The sequence below is a fragment of the Suricata suricatta genome, chromosome 17 (assembly GCF_006229205.1).
Source record: "Suricata suricatta isolate VVHF042 chromosome 17, meerkat_22Aug2017_6uvM2_HiC, whole genome shotgun sequence".
NCBI lineage: Eukaryota > Metazoa > Chordata > Mammalia > Carnivora > Herpestidae > Suricata > Suricata suricatta.
In genome coordinates, this window is record NC_043716.1 from 2,403,188 (window position 1) to 2,423,660 (window position 20,473).

The 20,473-nt window shown below is 57.3% G+C and overlaps 4 protein-coding genes and 3 long non-coding RNA genes across 9 annotated transcripts in view; 4 read left to right on the plus strand and 3 right to left on the minus strand.

Moving 5' to 3' along the window:
- Positions 1-124, minus strand: part of RNF227 (ring finger protein 227) — a 1,044-nt gene extending 920 nt beyond the window's left edge. For all 3 annotated transcript variants that reach the window (XR_003904571.1, XM_029928253.1, XM_029928251.1), the window contains exon 1: positions 1-124. This exon is cut by the window's left edge and continues 336 nt beyond it. Coding sequence is in view for 2 of the 3 variants with exons in the window: in XM_029928253.1 (XP_029784113.1) it covers positions 1-124 (124 nt within the window). In the remaining variant the exon portion in view is untranslated.
- Positions 103-1,244, plus strand: LOC115282288. Its single transcript, XR_003904572.1, has 3 exons — positions 103-195; positions 486-947; positions 1,040-1,244. It is a non-coding gene; the product is annotated as an uncharacterized LOC115282288 (long non-coding RNA).
- Positions 1,245-1,654: 410 nt separating this feature from the next.
- LOC115282421 lies at positions 1,655-3,253 on the plus strand. Its single transcript, XR_003904631.1, has 2 exons — positions 1,655-2,677; positions 2,924-3,253. It is a non-coding gene; the product is annotated as an uncharacterized LOC115282421 (long non-coding RNA).
- An 836-nt stretch (positions 3,254-4,089) lies between these two features.
- KCNAB3 (potassium voltage-gated channel subfamily A regulatory beta subunit 3) lies at positions 4,090-11,346 on the minus strand. The gene is made up of 14 exons (XM_029928459.1): positions 10,683-11,346; positions 9,299-9,342; positions 9,186-9,223; positions 8,869-8,948; positions 7,569-7,613; positions 7,441-7,485; positions 7,197-7,240; positions 6,913-6,999; positions 6,551-6,636; positions 6,275-6,395; positions 6,099-6,190; positions 5,883-6,003; positions 5,626-5,714; positions 4,090-5,374 (listed from the first exon to the last, which is right to left on the minus strand). The coding sequence occupies exons 1-14, from the start codon at positions 10,922-10,924 to the stop codon at positions 5,297-5,299; spliced, it is 1,212 nt and encodes a 403-aa protein (XP_029784319.1). The 5' UTR covers positions 10,925-11,346; the 3' UTR covers positions 4,090-5,296.
- On the plus strand, positions 9,224-10,957 carry LOC115282419. Its single transcript, XR_003904630.1, has 3 exons — positions 9,224-9,338; positions 10,351-10,424; positions 10,505-10,957. It is a non-coding gene; the product is annotated as an uncharacterized LOC115282419 (long non-coding RNA).
- A 1,203-nt stretch (positions 11,347-12,549) lies between the features above and the next one.
- On the minus strand, positions 12,550-14,278 carry TRAPPC1 (trafficking protein particle complex 1). The gene is made up of 5 exons (XM_029927891.1): positions 14,192-14,278; positions 13,983-14,081; positions 13,762-13,832; positions 13,267-13,405; positions 12,550-12,967 (listed from the first exon to the last, which is right to left on the minus strand). The coding sequence occupies exons 2-5, from the start codon at positions 14,079-14,081 to the stop codon at positions 12,839-12,841; spliced, it is 438 nt and encodes a 145-aa protein (XP_029783751.1). The 5' UTR covers positions 14,192-14,278; the 3' UTR covers positions 12,550-12,838.
- Positions 14,279-14,346: 68 nt separating this feature from the next.
- Positions 14,347-20,473, plus strand: part of CNTROB (centrobin, centriole duplication and spindle assembly protein) — an 18,034-nt gene continuing 11,907 nt past the window's right edge. The window contains exons 1-8 of the mRNA XM_029928799.1: positions 14,347-15,599; positions 16,319-16,403; positions 16,620-16,701; positions 17,164-17,320; positions 18,229-18,345; positions 18,526-18,642; positions 19,170-19,268; positions 20,315-20,467. Of these exons, the coding sequence (XP_029784659.1) occupies positions 15,327-15,599; positions 16,319-16,403; positions 16,620-16,701; positions 17,164-17,320; positions 18,229-18,345; positions 18,526-18,642; positions 19,170-19,268; positions 20,315-20,467 (1,083 nt within the window). The 5' untranslated portion in view covers positions 14,347-15,326. The remainder of the gene's footprint in view (positions 15,600-16,318; positions 16,404-16,619; positions 16,702-17,163; positions 17,321-18,228; positions 18,346-18,525; positions 18,643-19,169; positions 19,269-20,314; positions 20,468-20,473) is intronic.

Genomic DNA, 20,473 nt, shown 5'->3' on the forward strand with positions numbered 1-20,473 from the left:
GGGCGCGCGCCGTGCCGGGCAGGCGGCGGGGCGCGCGGCCCGCGAGGTTGAAGGGCCGGTAGCAGATGCCGCAGTCGAGCTCGCTCCGCTCCGGAAGGGACGGCACCCTTACCAGGAGCTGCATGGTGTCAGCTGCGGACTCGAGGGCGTCGCGGGCTCAGCCGGCTCCGCGGACTGAACGCGCCGTCCCTCTTGGTGGCCTGGGTCGGCTCCTGGGGCGGGCGCCGCGGCCTCTCGCCGGTTTTAACAGCGAGACCCCGCCCCTCGAGGCGTCACCCCCGGGGTTGGGCCGCTCCCCGCTGCGGCACGCGTGGGGGCGGTGGAGGCGCGAAGCTGGGAATGCCTGGACTGCCGGGGTGGGTCGGGCGGGTCAGGTGGCCCCGGTGGCGGGGGGACTGGGCCGGTGGGAGCACACCGCCCCGCTCTCCCCACGCCTGCCTTCGTCCCCCAACACTAAGCTAGCACCCCCTTAATTCTGTGTGCAGATCTCCAGGCCCCTTGCAGCGCCCTGAGCCTCTGCTGCTGGCCCGGGGCGCTGCCCAGGTCTCTGCTGCCCGCTGGGCCTGTTCGTTCAGTCGCTCAGGCTCGTTCACAACCCCACCCAGACATCCTGCCTGAGCCAGTGACACTGCCCATCCTGCCCGGTCCTGAGTGGGCTCCCGGACGATAAGCACGGAGGCCGCCTTCAACTCACTTTATTAAACCCACCCTGCCTGGGTTCTTGGAAGGCTGGCTTGCCAGACTCATTCTCTTCCAACTGCTCACCTCTCAGCTGACATCTCAGCCTAAGGAGCCACCTAGATGCCAGGGCCATGGGTGGCCTTCCTGCTAGGAATGCTGGGAATCCTTTCCTTCCCGAGGAGCCAGGTCCGGACACCCACACCCCGTGATGGTCTCAGCCACGCCGCCCAGCCTGAGTTCTGACTCAGGGGTCTGACTTCCCCCAGGTAAACAGGACGTAGCACAGCCCACACTCCCGGGTGGGACCACGCCCACCCCAGCTGCCTCCTGGCGCTCCTCTCCCGCCCCTACCTTGCAGGTTCTGTCGTGGAAGGTGCTAGCACAGTCGCTACAGCCAGCTGGCTTGAGGTCAGATCCTACCTTCCAGCACTTAGAAGTCGTGACACTTTGAGCAAGTTGCTTAACCTCTCTGGACCGGTTGCTCTCCTCTAGGAAACGTGGATGATAATAGGAGTGATGAATTTGTACATGTAAGGTGCTTAGAGCCGGGCCTGGCCCTCAGAAAACACCACGTGTTAGCTATTTTTAATCCCGTGTCCCCAGCCTATACTGTGTTCACTTGCTCAGTACCCAACCCATTTTCAACACCCACCTCTCTTGGTCAATACAGGGCGGGCTTCTCTACACCCATGGCATTTGTAGATGCCAGGCAACATAGAGCTGTGGGGTTTTTTTAATGTTTTATTTTATATTAGAGAGAGAGAGAGAGAGAGACAGAGCATGAGCAGGGGAGGGACAGAGAGATGGAGACAGAATCTGAAGCAGGCCAGCCTCTGAGCCTGAGTCTGAGCCGGGCTCGAACCCACGAGCCGTGAGATCATGACCTGAGCCCAAGTGGGATGCTCAACCAACCGAGCCGCCCACTTGCCCCAAGCTGGTTTTGTTTTTCAAGTAGATTGTGAACCCGCTAGAGGACAATGGTTTGCAAGGAGGCGTATATACCATGACTTGTAAGCGAACATCGGAGAACTTCTGAGTTGTATGGTCGTCGTGGTCACTTGGGGGAAGCTATCTACTTAGGCCAACGATGCTGTCATCATTCAAAACCTTTTCTGGAACTTCTCCTTGGACTGTTGTTAATAAGTCTCCTCACACACTTTCCCGTCTTCAGGTGGTGATTACATGCTAATCATCCAGGGCAGACGTGATTATATAAATGATCCCCAAGTGCTTGACAGCCGGAGCTTTGGACTCTAAGCTCAGGACCTTCCTTTATCGTTTGTCTCCAAAACCCCGAAGCGGTGCTCTCCTTGTCCCAATCAGCACTTTTCCAGTGTTTCCCACCTCTTTCTTTACCCAGCTCCAGAATCATCCTTGATCCCCCGCCCCCCTCACTCTCACCTTCCTTTACCCACTTCTCAGCAAGCCCTGTTCGTTTTGCCTCCTGCATGTCCCCCTGGCCCGCCTACTTCCTCTCCACCTACGGAACACGGCCCAGTCCCGCCGCCCTCATCCCCTGCTCAGACCCTGGTAGAGCCTCTGAGGCAGTCTCTGTTCACAGCCATCCGGCCTTCTCTCTACGCTGCTGACCGCGATCTTTCCAGATCTCAAGCCCAACCAGGTCCCACCACACACCACTTCCATTCCTGCTTAAAACCTCTCAATGTGGTGACAGTGGCATAGGTCCACATTCCTCTGCCGAGTCACGCTGCGGCCCCTGCCGGCAGGAATTGGGGGCTGTCCCCCTAGCCCTTGAATCTGGGCTCACCTGGTGACTTGCCTGGACCGACAGAACAGGGCAGAAGTGATGTTGTGGGAGTTCTGGGGCATGGTCCTTCAGGGGCCTTGCAGCCTTCGCCTTCACCCCTTCGGCTCCCGAGTCTGTTACGTCAGGGAACTTGCCAGCAGATGAGGCTACACGGACACAACAGCCAGATGTGCCAGTGAGGCCAGCTGACTTGCCCACTCGGCCGACCTGCCAGCCGCCTGCAGCCACGTGAGTGAGCCCAGGAGGAAAGAGCCGAGGAAACAGCCAAGCCACCGAGTAATGGGGGGGGGGGGTCAAATTTTAAAAAGTTGTTCCAAGCCCCTAAATATTGGGGGTGAATTGTGTACATATCCATGGATAACCGATACGAGGGCTTCCTGTTACCCTTAAGATGAAAAGAATATTGCCAAGTGCCCTCTACGGTCCTGTGTGCCTGAACCCACCCATGGCTCTCAGCTTCTATTCTCTCTTTAGACCCCTCTGGCTTTGACCTTGGGCATGCACGTCCCTTTCTGCCACGAAGCTTCTGGGTGTGCGATTCCCTTACTGGGCTTTACTCGGTTAGCCCCCACTCGTCCTCCAGCGCCAAGCCTCACCTTGTCAAATCCGCCGTGGGCTCGGGTGGCACCACGTGCTTGCCTCGGGACTTTGGACAACAGAGATGTGTGTCTTTTGGGGGGTGACTTGTTTGCCCCTCCCATCTGTAAAGTCCATGCAGGCTATTCTGGGTGTGATTCTGTTTCCCACCGTATCCCTGTGCCCTACCTTAGTGGGACTCAATAAATAAACAAATAAATTCGTGAATGATGTGCATGATAAATACAGTAGATGAAGTGTGACTATAAGGGAGGATTTCTTACAAGCACTTTACAAACAGGAAGGAATTTCTGAGAGTCTTTTTTTGTAGTGTTTTGAGCAAGGGTCGGCAGAGACATTATTAAAATAAACGGATAATCCTCTGAGGTAACCGTTTAAAGAGAACACTATTTTGAATTTAGAAATTTTTGCATGTTTGTTACAGAATGAATAATCCTAGTTTAGTCATACGATTTACGTCCCTGTTTCCGCCAGTCTTCCAGAGTGAGTGGGAGATGTTAGCAGTGGCTGTAACTATTCATTAGTGGACCCGGCCAGTTGCTAGCCAGCAAATGGGAGGCTGCTGACTTTTCTCTTTCTGGAGATTGCTTTTACTCTGCTCCCTACACTCCAGCATCAAGGAAGGGTGAGGACGCGTAGAAAGGAGGTGGTGAGGTTGTATTTTAAGGAAGGCAAAGCTCATCCTCCCCTGTCTTGTGATCTGTGAAACTTTCCACCCACTTTGTGGCCCAGGGGAATCGGAGTCCTCTGGGGGAGGACTAGGCAGGGGGGGTACTTGATATAATCCCATCCAAGTCTCTGCTTTTCTGCCACCCTCCCCCCTGACCTTCCACTGGTTTTCTTTTTTCCTTTATGAGAACTCCTTTCCCTCCCTTTCTCTGCATCATCTCAACCGCAGACCGGTTTTCATCGTACCTCTCGGTCACCAAGCCCCAATGGCTCCACTTCAGAAGAGCCCCTCCCATTCAGCCGCAAGAAAACCACCGGATAGTTCCTTGGCATCGGTGTGGGTATCAGGAAAGGGAAACGAAACATGCAAGAAGTGTGGCTAACGTTAGCTTTAAACAGGAGGCCTGGGTGTCAGAGGGAGCGGCGGGACAATGAAGCCAAACGCACGGGCCCTGAGGCACGCAGTGACTGAAGGAGGGGTGGGGCAGTGACTAGCAACATGAGTCCACCGAGGTCAACTCACCACATGACGTCAACCCAGGTCAACAGAGAAGGCTAGTACTGGAGCTCTCTAACGACAGGGAGCTGAGCAACGGCCTGATGTCCGGGGCTGAGCCCCCTGGCGACTTCCGATACGGTGAGTGAGGATCAAGCTGAGAGTTTATTTACAAGTTCCCTGGGAAGCCTTACAGAAGAGGGCCCATCGTTATTGCTGTATGATTAGTGCCAGAAGGAAGACTGCAGTCCTCCACTGCCAGGTCGGAATTCCTGCTCAAGGCTCACAAGTCTGTCCCTGGACTTAGGTCAGCCCCGCGTGTCCGCCATGACCTAAAGGCTGTCACCATGTCCCCCCTCCAAAGCACAGCCCAATTTTTCTGAGAGGCCACCCTAATCACTTTCGCCAGCATACGTCTGCCATCGAATTTCCCTTGACCCGCGGCAGTGCTGCGTCACTGTATTTCCCACCAGACCCCCTCTCCAAGTAGGGCACTAGCGCTGATTTTGAGCCTCCCCCTGCCCGCCCGCCCCCTTGGCTGGGAGGCAGGGTCCTCAAAGATGATCGTTTCCTTCCCGCCAGGGCCAGCCTGGCTGCCTTTGTACCGGATCCGGTCACAGCCCCATTTCCTTTGTCCCAGATGACATCACAACTCCCTCCTTATTCGGTTAGTACCCCTTGATGACACATCAAGGGCCACTTCTGAGGTAATCTGCATGTCATCTGTATCTGCCCTGTTTTTGTGTCTCCCCCTCCCTCGGGCCTCGGCGGCGATTAGGGGAAGAGAGAAGGGAGTGAGACCAAGTGGCAGAGAGGGGACGGCCCGGCAGCTCATGCCCGGGGGTAGCAGGAGGGCCTGGAAGGACGCAGTGGGCGGCGGCGCACTACTTGCCCTGGCGAGCCTGGCCGCGGAAGGATATGGCTTTGTTCATGCGCAGCGCTACTCGAGGCCGGGCCTCGTTGGTGGGCGGGGCCTCCCGGCGCAGCGGCGTGGAGGGATCCGGGGCGGGAGGTGGAGCGGGTGCGGGGAAGCGCTTTTCGGCGGGGGCGGCGTCCCCGCTGTGGGTGCCTTCGCCCCCGACGGATTATTTCTTAGAATGCGGTCTGTTCCCCAGAAGCCCGTCTATCTCCATCACCGTCTGCGGCGTCAGCTGGCCCAGCACCTGCAGGAGAAGCTAGTGCTGGAGAGGACGCTGAAGAAGGGCGTGCGGTTCGAGGGCCGGGGGAGCAGCACGGCGCGGGGAGAGCCTCAGCCGCGCCCCTGCCTCGCCCTCGGTCGCTCTGGAGCCTCTTCTCTGCAAAGTGGGGTCTTTGTAGTGGCTGACCTCCCAGGCCCATAACGGGTTGGACGGCGAGGCCCTGACTGTTGGGGAAGGGGACAGAGATGGGCTCTGCCTCTGAGTCCCCGGCTCACCTGTAGGGCTCCCAGGTGTTCTATCAGCTGCTCTGCGCTTGACACCCCCAGCAAGACCGAGCTGACACCCTCGCTGCGGAGACACCACGCTGGGGCCGGAGGAGATAAGAAAGAGAAGTGGGCAACAGTGGGCATACAGACCTCAGAAGTGTCTCTGGGGAAGAGGGGCTGCCTTGGGGACAAGCCAGTCTTGGGTTTGGGGGTGTCCCAGCACATGAGGCCCGTCAGAGTCCAGAGTCCAGGGCAGCGTGTCTCACCGATGGCAAGCTGTGCCACAGTGCAGCCCAGCTGGTGGGCGATGGGAAGGAGGTCCATGACTTTGGATTGTTGCTTCTTGCCATCTTCACTCTGCACTTTGTCCTTGAGCCACTGGTAGCCCTGGAGGCCAAGGAGAATGGGCAAAGGGCCACTCCCCCACCGCCCAGAGCAGCCCTGATAGCCCGGCCCTGCCGCCCTGAGCCCCCAGATCTCACCTTGATGGCCCTGCAGGTATCTGGGACTCGCCCATCATACTTGCTCGTGATGAGACCACAGGCCACGGGGGACCAGGTAACTGAGCCAACACCTACGAGGGAGATGACTGGATGTGGGGAAAGGGATCCAGGTGACAGTCAGGCCAAGGGACAGGCAGGGATAGGGGGCTGCAAACCAATCTTGTGGTAGAGCTCGGGCAGCTGCATCTCCACCTTCTCTCTCTGAAACAGATGGTGCTCTGCCTGTTCGCACACTGGAGGAATCAGATTGAACTGTCTGGCCATGGAGTAGGCCTCCTGCATTGGGGTGGGGAAGAGACGGAGGTCAGAGCACTCTTTCCCATGGCCTTCCACTCCCCCGCCCCTTCCGTGGAGTGGGGTTCGGAACAGCCGTGTGAAAGGTGGGGGCCTGTTGTGGGAGGAGGAGGGGGGAAGCGAGGTGGCACGCTCACCATGATTTCCGCAGCTCCCCATCGGGATGTCCCCCAGTACAGGGCGAGGCCCTGGTTAATGACATAGGTCATGGCTCGAACAATCTCTAGGCACACGGGAGAGAGAGAAGGAATCTCACTGTCAGACCCCTGGCATCCAGGGCTCCAGATCTGTAGCCCTCTGCCTGCCCCACCAAGACGCCAGGCATCCCTGTGTAATCAGAGGTTGGTACCTGTACTTCACCTCCCACCCCATCCAAGACCTGGGGGCTGAGCCTCCACTGTGGAGGCTGGGAGGCTTCCTGAGCAGGGGCCGGCTTCCCGCTGAAAGCCTGAGGAAGTGCTCTTTTAGGGGATCGTCAGGGTCGGGGTGCTGGTTTTACCCTCCATGGGACTATTGGGGTCTGAGCGATTGGCGAAGACGATGTCCACGTATCCCAACTGGAGGCGCTCCAGGGATCCTCGCAAGCCTGGGGCAGGGGTGGGGAGAGGAAGTTAAGAACTTCAGCCTCGGTTTCCCCGAAGGACTTACACATTACCCCCTTGCCACGGCCACCCAACTCCCCTCTGCCCTCGCCAAAGCCTCCAACTCAGGGTCTCAGAGGACGTCCCCAACTCCTCGGGCTCTGTACCCAGCCACGGCAGGTTCCCAGCCCCTCGCTCTCACCCTCAATGATGTGTTTGCGGCTCAGGCCTCTCTCGGTCTCTGCCCTGCGGGGAAAAGGTAAGTCAAAGAAGAGGTGTGACCGAGATAGGGGACTGGGGCTGGCCTGGCGCCATGAGAAAGTGGGACTGCGTGGGTCCTCACGGGCAGGACGCAGACCTGGGGTAGCAGCTGTGCCCACGCCTCTCCCGTGCACCTTCACACATTCTCTGTAGATCTCCCCAAATAGAGCGTGGCAGCCACTTACTGTCCTCCCCAAAAAATCTTGGTGGTGACGACATAGCTTGATCTCCTGGAACAAGGGAAAAAGAGACAAGCAGGAGGAAGGATGTTGGATAATCATTTCCCCAGCAACCCCTGGAAACACAGTCTCACCTCCATCCTTTGCTCTTGAGGATGTTGCCTAGGGTCCTTTCAGCCCTAGAAGAAAGACAATGCAGAAGCACTGACCCTCCTCCCCACCCTTCCGTACCATGCATTTCCTCTCTCGTAAAGTGGACCATGAAGCAAGGAGCCACCTAATGGGGTGTCAGACCATCCTGAACAAAATAAGGGCTCCCAGAAGGAGGGGCGTCGTCCTTTAGTTTTCATTCATACAACAAACAGCAGTTGTACATCAACCGTGCACCAACCTCTGTTCCAGGTGCTAAAGGGGTAGAATAAGATGATGAGAGAGGAACAGAGTAGTGGGGGCGGGGGACACTGTTATCTGGTCTGGTTCCAACCGTCTGCGTTGCCCTCTCCCTTCTTTGAGCCTCTGCAAAATCCCACACGCCATCCAAAGCTTAGCCTGGATTCCGCTTCGTTTTATTGGAAGTGTTCTCTGATTCCATAGTCTGCAGTCAGCCCCTCTTGTCGCTTTTCATAACTTTTGTTGGCTCAATTCTTTGGCACTTAATTAGGAGCTAGCTAACATGTGACGTCTTAAATGGTCTTGGTGGACTGCTACTGAAGTTTTCCCATCATTTAACCTTTCATATCTCCCTGTGTTTGGGGTTTGTTTAACCCTATGTTGACCATGAGCCTTAGGAGGGCCTATTGTCCTCCCACAAACAGTGCCTGCTCTGTTAGGCTTTGTGTAGGTTCTTAGGTGACACGGGGAAGAGCAAGCTGATCCCACAGACAGAGGAGCCTCTCTGCGGGACAGCAAATATGGCGACATAAACCAATAACTGACGGATTGTACATCAAGAGGGCAGTATAAAGGACTTTAGGACCTGAGGTGAGTGGTGACCAGTCTGGGGAGCTGGGCAAAAGCTTCTCGGAGGAGCTGACGTTTGGGCCGTCTTGAAGATGGGCAAAAGAAGTTTCCAGATGGAAGAGTGAGGGGAGGGTCATCCTAGGTCTTTATTCCCAGTGTGAAGCCATGCGCATGTGACGTGTGGCATGGCATGTCTGAAAAGTCAGCCTTGTCATCCTCACGGCGTTGCACATAACCGATGCCCAGGGTGTATTTGTTGGTTTTATTTCATTTTGACTGCACAGGACTCCCTCCGCCCTCTAAACTGAAGAAGAACTGTTGTTGGGACTATAATTCCCATAGTGCTTTGGGGGCCCATTGGCTGAAAGTTCGGAAGTTCTTGTTTACAGAATTCCCAGGGGCCCCCAGAGGGAAAACAGGAAGCCCCGAGGTCCTCTTAGCCTTCCAACTTGGCCTTTTCACCCCAGTCCTTACCTTCCCGCTGCGTACACTTCAGCCGTGTCAAACAGGTTCACGCCATGCTCATAGGCTACGGTCAGCACGTCCTCTGCTGTCTAGGGAGGTGAGAGAGAGAGAGATGCAGGGCAACCACTGGCCCTCGGGGACCCCCCCTCGCTGCACTCCTGCCCACGACACCTCAGCCCTGCCTTCACCTTCTCCCCATCCCCAGCCTCCAGCCTCAGGGCCGCCATTTTCCGTGTGTGTTGTCCAAACCCCTCTTCAAGTCCACATCCCTCTTTTCTGGTTCCCTCACAGCCCCTCACCCTGCTTCCAGGCCCCATCACTTATACCTCATCCGAGATCTGAGAACCGAATGTGACCCAGGTGCCTGCAAGAAAGAAGTCGGGCGGGAGGCACGCCCCGAATGCGCCCACCCGCTTCGCTCCTCTTCTTTCAAACTCACCTAGGCCAAGACAGGATACCCGAAGACCAGACTTCCCCAGGTTCCTGCGGGATACAGAAGCAGCAGGAAGGGGTGGAGCCTCCAGTCAGGGCAGAGAATCTCCGCCCCCAGCTCCTCTCCTTCCAAGATCAGAAGCCCTCAGGGTATCTCAGTCCAAAGGAACTAGACCCAGTGGGCCTACCGCACCGGGCACTGCTAGCATGCGTGAACGGATAAATGACTCTGGAGCCAAAGTCCAGTGCCCCTGCCCTCCTAGTACAGGGAAGGCGTGCTGCCTGCTTTGTGCTTCCTCTGCTGGGGTCTTGTCTGTGTTCCAGTCACCTCTGGGATGATGGCGTTCAGGGCTGGGAGGGATGTGACGGGCTGATTGCGAGGAGTTGGTGAAATCCCACCCTTATAGAGGGTGCGATACTAGAGGGCAGACCCTGAGGTGGAAGGGGGCAAACCAAGTCAGGTTTAGGCACTCAGGCAGGCAACGGTCCTTGGAGAGGCTAGGCGGATGGGCCCCCCAAACGCAGGTGGGACACCTGAGTGGGGAGTATGATGGGAAAGGCCAGTTCAGGTTTCTTCCTCCCTCCACTGCTGTTGGCTTGTGGAGTCTGTCTCTGAACCAGAGAGCCCCCTCCTCCCAAGGCCTCCTCAGGTGGGTGGGTGGCTGGCTCAGCGTCTCAGAGCCAACACATGGAGGGGACCAGATGTTCAAGTGACAAAGTCAGTTCAGAACAGTGACCTCTGCTCACTCCCAGGCAGGAGCCCTGCCGTTCCCCCCCGGCCACCCCCCCACCACCCACTCAGTGCAACTCCTGAGAGCCCAGTGGTTCTCTGGGAAAGTCGGTGATGATTCAGTCTACCTTCTCCACCAGGCCCCTGTCTCCGGTCCCTCAGCATGGGGTCGAGAGGTGTGCTCCATGCTTCCAAGAGGCCCCCCCCCAACCGGGAAAAGCGGCAGGAGACCGCGGCCCTCGGCCCTCGGGGCAGGTGGGGGCAGTATCTGGGTCAGGCAGCCTGAGCAGGCCAGAGTGAGAAGCCATTTCCTTCCCCCCTCTTCCCAGGACACCAACCCAAGGACACTCCATCCCAGAGGGGCCCAGCCTGGAGATCCGAGCATCCCTGGCCTTCCTGGGGGGTAAGTAGGGAAGCGTAGGGGCATCCCTGGGCTCTGACAGGACCGGTCAGCCTCGATAAAGTTGATTTTCTCCTACTCAGGGCACCCACGAAGACAAAGAGAGGGACGGAGTAAGGGAGCGCCCAGGTGATGGGAAGAAGAGATGGAGTGAACTGGGACCTTCTTAGCGAAGACTGAGGGGTCCTGGCGGCGTCCCAGGAAGCCTCAGGGGTCAGGAAAGGGGAGCAGATGGGGTGGGCTGCTCAGCCACCCCCATACCTGTATTTCATGCCAGTGCCTCGGCCGGTGCTCTCTCGGAGGGCCCCCGCGGGCGCTGGGGGTCGGGGGACCAGTGCGGCCCGGGCCTTAGGGCCCGACCCTCCTCCCCCCGGAGGATTCCCCTGACCCCCGCCGACCGGCCCGCCATTACCGCCCCCGGGGCCCGGCCGGGGTCCACACAGACGGTCCTCGCTGCTCCGGCTGCGAAGGTTCTGCTCGGTACAAGCGATAGACACCTGCATGCCTGCTGGCCAGGGCGGGGGAGGGGGCTCCGAGGGGGCGGGAGGAGGAGGGAACTGGGAAGCCCGCGCGCGGACGGCGGGGGGTGTAGCGGCGCGCACCCTGGGACAGCGGGAAGGCGGAGGAGGCTGCGGCGGGAGCCGCCAGCAGGATCGGGCCCGCGGGGGCGGGCTGCTGGAGGTCGCGGGGTTTGCGGCGGGAGGGGAGAGACGCGGGGGGCTACACGCGTGCAGATATTCAGATACGGGGGCCCTGGCGCGGGGAGAAGGAGGGGGAAGAGAGGAGGGTAAAGGTCGAGGGCGGTCCTCGGAGGATGGGGACCTAGGGACGAGGGGTGGTGGTGGAAGAGAGATGCCACCTCAGCCCAAACCGCCGCGGGACCGCTAGGCTCCCAGCAGCGTCGGCAGCGGGCCCAGATAATCAACATGCAGGCACCGCCCCCTCATCTGCATAAAGCCGCCCGCCTCCCTGCCAAGCCGGCGGCTTATCTGCATAAGCCCCGCCTTCGGAGGCTCGGCTGCTTGAATATTCTGTGTGCTTAGCGAAGTCGGGAGAGTGGAACCCGGGAGGGTGGCTCTCGTAGGCCCTGGGACCCTCAGCGGGCCGGCCTTCTTCCAGCACTGTGGATTTCAGTCGGGGACGATTATACCCCTAGGGGTCGTATGGCAAGGTCTGGCGACAGTTTTGACTGTCACCCCTGGGACTGGGGATGTGCTATCAGAAGCTGGGGAGTGGAGGCGAGGACAAAACAGGACAGCCCCTTTTGCCCCCAGCAATGTCTTATCCGGTTCAAAATGTCAGTGCAGACGGTCCTATCTCTGGTTTGACTTATAGTAATTTTTTAAATTTTATGATGGTGCGAAAGCCATAGGCATTCAGTAGAAATCATACTCTGAATTTTGATCTTTCTGGGCTAGCAATATGCGGTAAGATACCTCTCTCCTGATGCGGGGGAGTGGCAGGGAGCCTCAGCTCCCAGCCAGCCACTGCATCACAAGGGGAAACCACTGGTAGACTTACATCGTGCTGTTTTTTGCTTTCAGTATAGTATTCAATAAATCACATGAAGGGCACCTGGGTGGCTTGGTCTGGTGAGAGGCAATCCAACTCTTGATTTCTGCTCAGGTCATGTTCCCAGGATCGTGAGCTCTGTGCCAAGCTCCACGCTCAGCGTAGCCTGCTTAAGAGTCCCTCTCCCTCTCTCTCTCTCTCTCTCTCTCTCTCTCTCTCCTTCTGACCCCTCTCGCCCACATGCTCTCACTCTCTAAAATAAAATAAATAAATGGATAAATCACATGACCTATTCAATACTTTATTATAAATAGGCTTTGTGTTAGATAATTTGGCCCAAACATAGACTAAAGTAAGTGTTCTCAGAACATTTGAGGTAGGGTAGGCTAAGCTATGACATTTGGTAGGTGTATTAAATGCATTTTCGACTCATGACATTTTAAACTTACAATAGATTTATCTGGACATAACCCCGGGTTTAAGTCGAGTAAGATCTTTCCCTGTTGAGAAACCCACGGACAAAGCCTCTTTACAGGCTCAGGGGATGTGGCCACTCTGGTTAATGCTGTCATGCGTGGGGCCAGACCCCAACCAACCACTCACACTGACACGCTGAGGCTGCAAAAGGTTACCGAAAGTTTATTCTGTGCTTTTGCAGCATCAGGTAGGAGATCAAACTGGAGAGAGCCTGGTTTGGAGGTGTGGGGATTCCTCTGGGCTTCCTTCCTGTCACGGGGAGGGCACCAGGGAGAGCTTTAGGCCGTTCCCCTGGTAGGGCTGCTGGGGAACTTTCGGGGGTAGAGGGGCATGCAGTGGGAGCCCTCATGTGACACAGGTGAGGAAGGGCCCAAGGCAGACAGGGATTCTCCTGGCAGGAGGAGGGGAGGGGAGGTAGGGTGCTTCCATCAGCCGGCCCGGGCAGAGAAGAAAGGCAGAGAGCGCACATAGGAGTCCAGTCGGGAGCGGAAGAGCTCACTTTGCACAGTTTGGCCCAGCGGGCACAAGGGATTTTTCACCACCAGCTCCACATATAGCTGCGGAGGGGAGGGGTGTTAGAGCCAGGCTTTGGACACTTCTTATTTCCAACCCCAAACCTAGTATAACCTCCGGGGTGTGTGAATGCACAAGGATTAAGGGCTGGGAGTCAAGCCTTCCCTGAGGACAAAGTGGTGCTGTTTAAGGACCTAAGGAGTCCCCAGGAAATTCTTGGCTTCCAGAGAGCTACGATACAGTAAGATTAGGGCAGGGAAGCTGAACGAGTCTTGAGGCTCTACGTGGCTGTGGCTATTGAGGAACTTTAGGGGAAGGGAGGGTCCCAGGGGCTGGCACTGACCGCACTGTATATATGATGCAGCACGTCTCGGATGGGTCCGACGCCCAAGTCAGTATTCATGACAACCTTGATCCCAGTGGGTGTCTCGTAGTAATGGAGTTTGTAACGGCTAGTTTGGAAGGCCAGGAAGCCGTCCTTCCTGCAGAGATGAGGACGATGGTAAGGAGCATAATCTCTCCCAAAGAGATACTTCTGATCTCGTCTAGGTCGACTCCCTTAAACATCTCATTTGTAGGAATCTGATTTTAGTAAAGACAACTCCCATCTTCACCCCTCAGTTTGGCCCCTGCACCCAATCTCTCTGCCTTCAGATCTTCCCCATCCCCGCTCTAGCCAGCCCCAGCACTCTCGCTCCAGACTCAGAGACACCCCCTCCCCCGTCTCCTTCCCCTCTCTTGAGGTCCAATGTTTCTTCTACTCCGCAAAGTCTCCGGCTCCCCCCAAATTCCCAAGACTAGCCCTCCTTCCCTCAGCATCCCTTTTAACTCAGCGTACATGTCTAGTGGGGACATCTTGCTGACAAAGGAGCGGATAGAGAAGAGCATGCCATACATCAGCTTGTACTCCTAGAGGAGAGGGACAGAGTTAGCTGTCGGTTGTTGAAGGCGACGGGATACGGGTGGAAAGCACCGGGGTCTGGAAAGGAATGGGTGGGCTGGGACTATGTGCGTTTGGAGATGCGAGGTCACCCGGATTCCGCGGGGCCCTCTCGTCACCTCCTCTTTGGGGATCCCCGCTTGCTTCTTGCGGTGCCACTCGCTGTAGTGCAGACACACTCCATTCCGGTCAAACAGGTACAGGTTGTGAACAGTCATCTGCAGGGCAAAGAACGGAAGCCTCGCTCCGAGACCGCCCGCAGCCCAGGTGCTCCAGTTTTCGGTCCCTGACTCCCCCAACCAGGCGGGAACCCCTCCCGCGGACTCACCGGAACTGCTCCCGGGGCCCGTCGACAGACACTTCCGGTTTCTGCGGAGCCCCGCCCCGCCCGCTCCTCAAACTGCAGCGGCGGGGCACTAACTCCGCCCCATACCTCCCTCAGCCAATCCGTGCCGCAGGCCCCGCGCACGCGCGTCTCGGGCTCCCGGGCTCCAGAAGCTGTTCGAGCCTCGGCTAGGGAGAGCGCTGGGCTGGTGACGTCATCAAGCCGTGCGAGGCGGGGCTGCGGACGGTGGGCGGGAGGCTGCCAACGGTTTTAAGTGTAGGGAGCGCGGTGAGGGTGGGTGTGGACGCGTCCTTGGGCTCCCGGACCGAGGTTCAGGGAAGGGGGACAACCCCTTGTCCACACCTTGGCAAATTGAGGGGGGACTGAGGTCCGGTGGTGTGGCGAGGAGTCTCAAGGGGTGGTCGGGGTAGAGGATCGCAGGCTAGGCTTGAGGGCGGCGTACCTTTTAGAGAGGTCTCAGGGGGTGACCGAGTGTTTACGAAGTTTCTCTCGGGAGATCGAGGTCAGATCGAGGTCGGAGGGATTCTAGGGAACCTTGTTATGGCTTTATTGCCAGGAGGGGTCGGAGGGGATATGCAAGACGGTTGACCTCGGGTGCAACAAGTGCATGACAGACGGGTGTGAACAGGTGGGAAACGTTAGGTTCCTGCCTCTCTGAGACTCGGGCGAGGTGGGGGGCACATAAGGCGGCTGCTGGGATATTAGGCCTCTATTGGGTTTGGGTGCATTTCAGTTTGCACGTTCTGAGTTCAGTTGGCCAGTGATGGCCTGTGCCAGAAGTTGATCTGAAGCTTTCAGCCCTCCGGGGAACTGCAAGGGTGCTGTCGCCCCTCCGTCTTCTGCCCCCACCCCTTCCTTGCTGCATCCTCCTTTTCCACAGTTCCCAGGAGCTGTGGAAGGAAATGCTTTTGCCCTCTCCCATGGCTTCTGGAACTGCTGGAAACCTTTCCTCTAACCAGAAAGCCTCCATACCGTTACTCACCAAGGATCCTTGGCTTGGAGTCTTCCTCCTTTCTCCCAAATCTTCTTCTTCCGTGTACTTTCCCCCCTGGGCTGCCCTACAGCAGGACCAGGAGTTCCCAGCTCTGCTGTCCTCAGTTGTCTCCTCCTTGTACCCATGGCGACATCAGCTACGGTCCCCAGTTCACCTCTCCGGACTGAGGATCTCCTGAGTGACTCATCAGAAGCCCCTGGGCTGAACCAAGTGTCCTCTGAGGTGACCTCCCAGCTCTATGCCTCTTTGCACCTCAGTCGCCAGGCAGAGGCCACTGCCCGAGCCCAGCTATACCTGCCCCCCTCCTCCCCACCTCCTCATGAGATGTTAGACGGATTAGCGCAAGAGCTGAGTCGCGGCTTGTCAGCTGGATTGGAGAACAACTTGAAGAAGAAGGTGAGCGAGGTGTGTCTTGGGGATCTCTAGGGTCTTGGCTAAAAAAAAATAGCTTTGCTGATATTTGAATTCCCTACTGTTGGATTTCACATTCCTTTAAACTACGGAGGCCGTCATGCTTGTTCGTGGGAGCAAATGTTGATGAGGCAGAAAGGGGCCCAGGGACACCATCGTTTGGAAAATTGTGAAATGTAACTAACTTAACTGTCTTTTGGTCAGCGGCACCCTGTGCTGTGCCTTGATTGGCACCTGGGTCCTAAGAGCGAGGATAAGGATAGCAAAACAGGCTAAGGCCCTGCCGGCTCAAAGCTGTTTTGATTGCATGGTTTAAAATTTGGCATCTGAGTCATTAAAACACAGCCTAATCAATGACACATGTTGCAGAGAGGATAGTTATGAGTGTTGGCTAGAAAAAGTGTTGCGGACAATTTGCAGACCAGTTGGGTCTCCCAGAGTTTGAGAAAGCGGTAGCCACGGACCATACAGTCTTCAGAAAGATATTTGCTCTCTACTTGGCAAGGACCCTCCCCAGCCTTGTCCTGGCGTGCCCAGTTCATTCGTTTCCACTACTCAGCCGGCTTCTGTAGACATTTGAGTTGAGTCAGTTCTGCTTTTCTTGCCTTTCCCAGGTGCCGGAGTAAACATTCTGGAGTGTTGGGCAGGAGGTAGAACATAAGTTTTCAGCCTGTATCTGATTTTCATGTTGCTTTTTTTCCTAGGATGGTTCGAAGCATATTTTTGAGATGGAAAGCGTTCGGGGTCAACTCCAGAGCCTGCTCCAGACCTCACGTGATGCAGCCTATCGTGAGTAACCCATGAAGGAGAACCTGAACGTGAGGGGCAGGAGAAGGTGGAGAAAGGGAGACTGAGATGGCAGGAGGAGAAGCTTCTGGTCTTTGGGAGGGGGGCCGGAGGAGTGGGTGAAGTAGAAAGGAGGGCCCTCTCCTCTCCGGCTTCAAGTGGTCCCTGTTCCTAAGTCTTACCTGACGCTGGCTGGGGGGTCCCTCTGGCTGCCCGCAGGGGACCCCCTCACCCCAGGCGCTGGCTCAGAGAGACGAGAAGAGGACTCCTTCGACAGTGACAGCACAGCCACCTTGCTGAAGTGAGTGCCCCTTGGGGGTTCTCCTCGCTGGCTCGCTGGGAAAGCCAAGTGCCCCGTTCCTTTCCTCTCTCCTTCCTGCTTCCGTACTTCCTAGGGCCCTCCGATGCCCATCCCTTACCTTTCACTTTTCGTCCGTTCTCTCCTGTCTTCCAACCCCTTTCCTTCAGGAATGTGGGCATCTGCTGCCTAGAACCTGGCTTCCTCCCAACCTCGAGTCCTTTTCCCCTCAGAAGAGGTGGCTTGTTTCTACTAGGACTGTTACTACGGGGAGGAAGGAGCGCTAGAGAGTGACTCACAGAACCTAAGTGCAGTTGGTTGCCCTGTCCAGGTCTAGCTCTGTGACTTGGGGCAAGTCCCTTGCCCTCTGTGAGTTTCTGTTTCCTCATTTGGAAAATGGCACAATTGGACGAGGTGATCTCGAAAACTCTCCCAGCCCTGACTTTCTCTGCCCGGTCTGCTCAGCACCCGACCCCTGCAGGACTTATCTCCGTCCAGCTCGGCCCCAGCCCTGGAGGACCTGTTTCCCCGCTACACCAGCCTTCGGCCAGGCCCCCCAGCGCATGCCCCGGACTTCCAGGGCCTGAGGGACGCCCTGGATTCGGAGCATACCCGCCGCAAGGTGAGTCACCGAGGCTTCTTTTAAAAAGCGGCAACGATCAGAAATAGGCCGGGTGTCGAACAGGGCCGAGGGCGAAGGGCCCGCAGGCCGGGACTCTGCTCAGATGGACCTTGAGGGAGGTCCTCCTTGACCGGCTGATCTAACACGGTGCATTCCTCCTCCTCCCCGCGTTCATTCGGGTCGCTCTGATACTTCCCTCATAGAGCTCATCACAGGACGATATAGCTCGATTCTCCCCTCTGAAACCTAAGCTCCATGAGGGCCGTACCTGATCTTGTTCCGCCCTGTCTTCCTAAAGTCTAGAATACGCCCGACACAAAGAAACGTCCCGGAAGTGGGGGGGCGAATGGACGAGCCTTGCTGGCTGGTGTGAAGGCTTTACAGCCGTTGGTGTTGCAGTGAGCTTTAGCCGTGCAGACCTCAGCCTGCATGCAGGGGGCAGAGAGAGGCACGGGGCAGAGGCAAGGTCAGGGTCACTGGCGGTGTTGTCTCTTCCTCGATCTTAAGCCACCTGGGCGTGAATGAAGGGCTTTCTGCTCTCTCTCTGCCGTGTTTCATCACTGTGCCCGACGAGCTTCTGGGGAGGGGGGGTAACTTCCCACTCTGCCGTGGGGGCTGTTCCACTCCTGCCAGAAGGTTCATGGACATTCTCCTCAGGAGATCCAGGAAAGGGAAGAGCCTGGCAGCTATGCCCCTGTCTATCATCCGAGATGGTAGAGGAAGGCCTTGGGGGCCTTGGGCCTCAAGGTTCCTGGTCCAGGATTCCCGAATCTTCTTCTCCAAAGCTACTCTGTCATTGGGCCCCAGGCTCCCTGACTCCAGCCCGTCTTCACTGAGAGGAGCTGGGAAGGTCGATGCTTTGGTCAGATTAGGGACGGTCACCCCAGCCTTGTCACCCTCCTTCCCAGCATTGCGAGCGCCACATTCAGAGCCTCCAGACCCGAGTGCTGGAGCTTCAGCAGCAGTTAGCTGTGGCCGTGACCGCTGACCGCAAGAAGGACGTCATGATCGAGCAGTTGGACAAGGTGCCAAGGGAGCGGAATAGGGTCAGGGCAGGAGGGAGCCGCGGTGTCTGTGCTCACGCTGGGAGTTGGCCGCGGGTTTCCCGACTCCTAGGGGGAGGTGGCTGTTGACCTCCCGATCCCCCGGGGAGAAAGAGGGCAAAACACTGACTTGGAAATGCCATCCGGCTCTCCCCTCCTGAGACCCTGGCCCGTGTGGTGGAGGGCTGGAACCGGCACGAAGCCGAGCGCGCAGAGGTGCTTCGTGGGCTCCAGGAGGAACGCCAGGCAGCCGAACTCACCAGAAGCAAGCAGCAGGAGGTGGGCCAGTGGGTCAGACGGCATCAGACCCGCAGTCACAGATTGGCAGGTGGAAGGGGGTCGAAATGGCTCTGACTCAGGCCGATGGAGCCAGGCTTCCAGAAGCTGGCCTGTTCTCCTTGCAGCGTTTTTACCGTTAGACTTGCCTCGTCCATGTCTTCCCGGCTTTCCCCACACCCTGTGGCCTTGTCTTTGACCCCCACGTCATTTAGTTAGGTCTTTTTTTTTCTTAATTAAAAAAATTTTTTTTGATCATTATTTTTTGAGAGAGAGACAGAGTACAAGTGGGGGGAAAGGGCAGAGAGAATGGAAGACACAGAATCCCAAGCAGCTCCAGGCCCCGAGCCATCAGCACCAGAGCCTGATGCCGGTCCCGAACCCACGAACCATGAGATCATGACCCGAGCCTAAGTTAGACACCCAACCAAGCCACCCAGGTGCCCTGAGCCTTACTTTTACACTATCTCTCACTTTCTGAAGTACAAGTTCATCCGTTCTCCTGTCTCGTGTCCTCCTGTCCCCGAAAGACAGTAACCCACCTGGAGCAGAGCCTTTCTGAGGCCCTGGAGGCCCTGAGTCGTGAGCAGGAAGGTGCCAGACTGCAGCAACGGGAAAGAGAGACGCTGGTGAGGATGCCAGGCTGCGGTGACCTTGGTGGAGGCCGCTAATTACTTCTCGAGGGCCGCTTGCCATTGGCGGTTGTGGCAGCTGCACTGGGTTGGGGGGGCGGGTGTTTCCCAAAGTGTGTTCCTTAGAACACTTATTCCGCAAACGGGGCTCCACCACCAACTTAGCTTGAGAGACTCGGTAAATCATGTCCTCAGTAGAATCACCAGGGGATTACTTGAAACGGTGGATTTCTGGGACCCATTGCCAGGGGTTTTGGTCCAGTAGGTATATGGAGGGGCCAAGAGACTAAACATTTTCAGCAAGTCCCTAGGTGATTTTGTTCAGCGAGGTTTGGAAACCGTGGCGTCCGGCATGGCGAGGCAGGGTATGGGACGGGACTCCATCAGGTTTGTCGCAGCTGCGGTGACAAGATGATTACTCATGTGAATGAGTAGCCAGGCTGGGGACTCACTGGCTATGTGCAGGCTGGTGCTTCGCATCTTTTAGGGACAGAGAGAGAGAGACATGGAATCCCAAGCAGGCTGTGGGCTCTGAGCGTTCAGCACAGAGCCGGACGTGGGGCCTGAACCCACGAACCATGAGGTCATGAGCTGAGCCACCCAGGCGTCCCTGGTACTGCTCACCTTAACAGGCTTCGTGCAACAGTGCGGGTGAAGGGTGCTGGCTGGCCGGACGTGACTTTGCGTGCTGGATTTTCTGGCCTCCGTGGAACTCATCCTGATGAGGATAGCGATGCTTTGTGGACCCAGTGCTCACTCTGAGCCACGCAGGGGGCTAATTCCTTACTTCCTGTGCACTTTGTGCTTTGATCCTCACACTAGACCCTAGCGTTATGCCCGTTTTGCAGGTTGAGACTGTGCCTCAGAACACATAGTAAGTGACAGATTTGAACCCAGATGTAGTTCTGGAAGAGAAGCTCTTATTTACTACATTCCGAGCCAAGCCGTGGGCTTGCCACCTGCTGGTCCTCCGGGGTGGGGGCCAGGGGCAGATTTCCGGCGGCCGCGGGCTTGCTAAGATCGCGCCTTCCCCGGGGCCGCAGGAGGAGGAGAGGCAGGCTCTGACCCTGAGCTTGGAGCTGGAACGGCAGCGGGGCCGGGCGCTGCAGGAAGAGCTGGACGAGGCCCGCGCCGCGCAGCTGGGCGAGCGCCGGCAGCTGGACACCCTGAAGGCCGCCCTGGAGGAGGCGCGGCAGGCGCGG

What these genes read in the sequence shown, in the direction of transcription:
- KCNAB3 (XM_029928459.1), bottom strand. Translation starts at nt 10,924, where the DNA reads ATGCAGGTGTCTATCGCTTGTACCGAGCAGAACCTTCGCAGCCGGAGC. An exon ending in AAGATTTTTTGGGGAGGACA is followed by an intron (nt 7,241 to 7,440) that starts GTAAGTGGCTGC and finishes TTTTCCCCGCAG; the next exon opens with GGCAGAGACCGAGAGAGGCC. An exon ending in CGAGCTCTACCACAAGATTG is followed by an intron (nt 6,191 to 6,274) that starts GTTTGCAGCCCC and finishes TCTCCCTCGTAG; the next exon opens with GTGTTGGCTCAGTTACCTGG.
- TRAPPC1 (XM_029927891.1), bottom strand. Translation starts at nt 14,081, where the DNA reads ATGACTGTTCACAACCTGTACCTGTTTGACCGGAATGGAGTGTGTCTG. An exon ending in CGGGGATCCCCAAAGAGGAG is followed by an intron (nt 13,833 to 13,982) that starts GTGACGAGAGGG and finishes CCTCTCCTCTAG; the next exon opens with GAGTACAAGCTGATGTATGG. An exon ending in AAGATGTCCCCACTAGACAT is followed by an intron (nt 13,406 to 13,761) that starts GTACGCTGAGTT and finishes TCATCTCTGCAG; the next exon opens with GAAGGACGGCTTCCTGGCCT.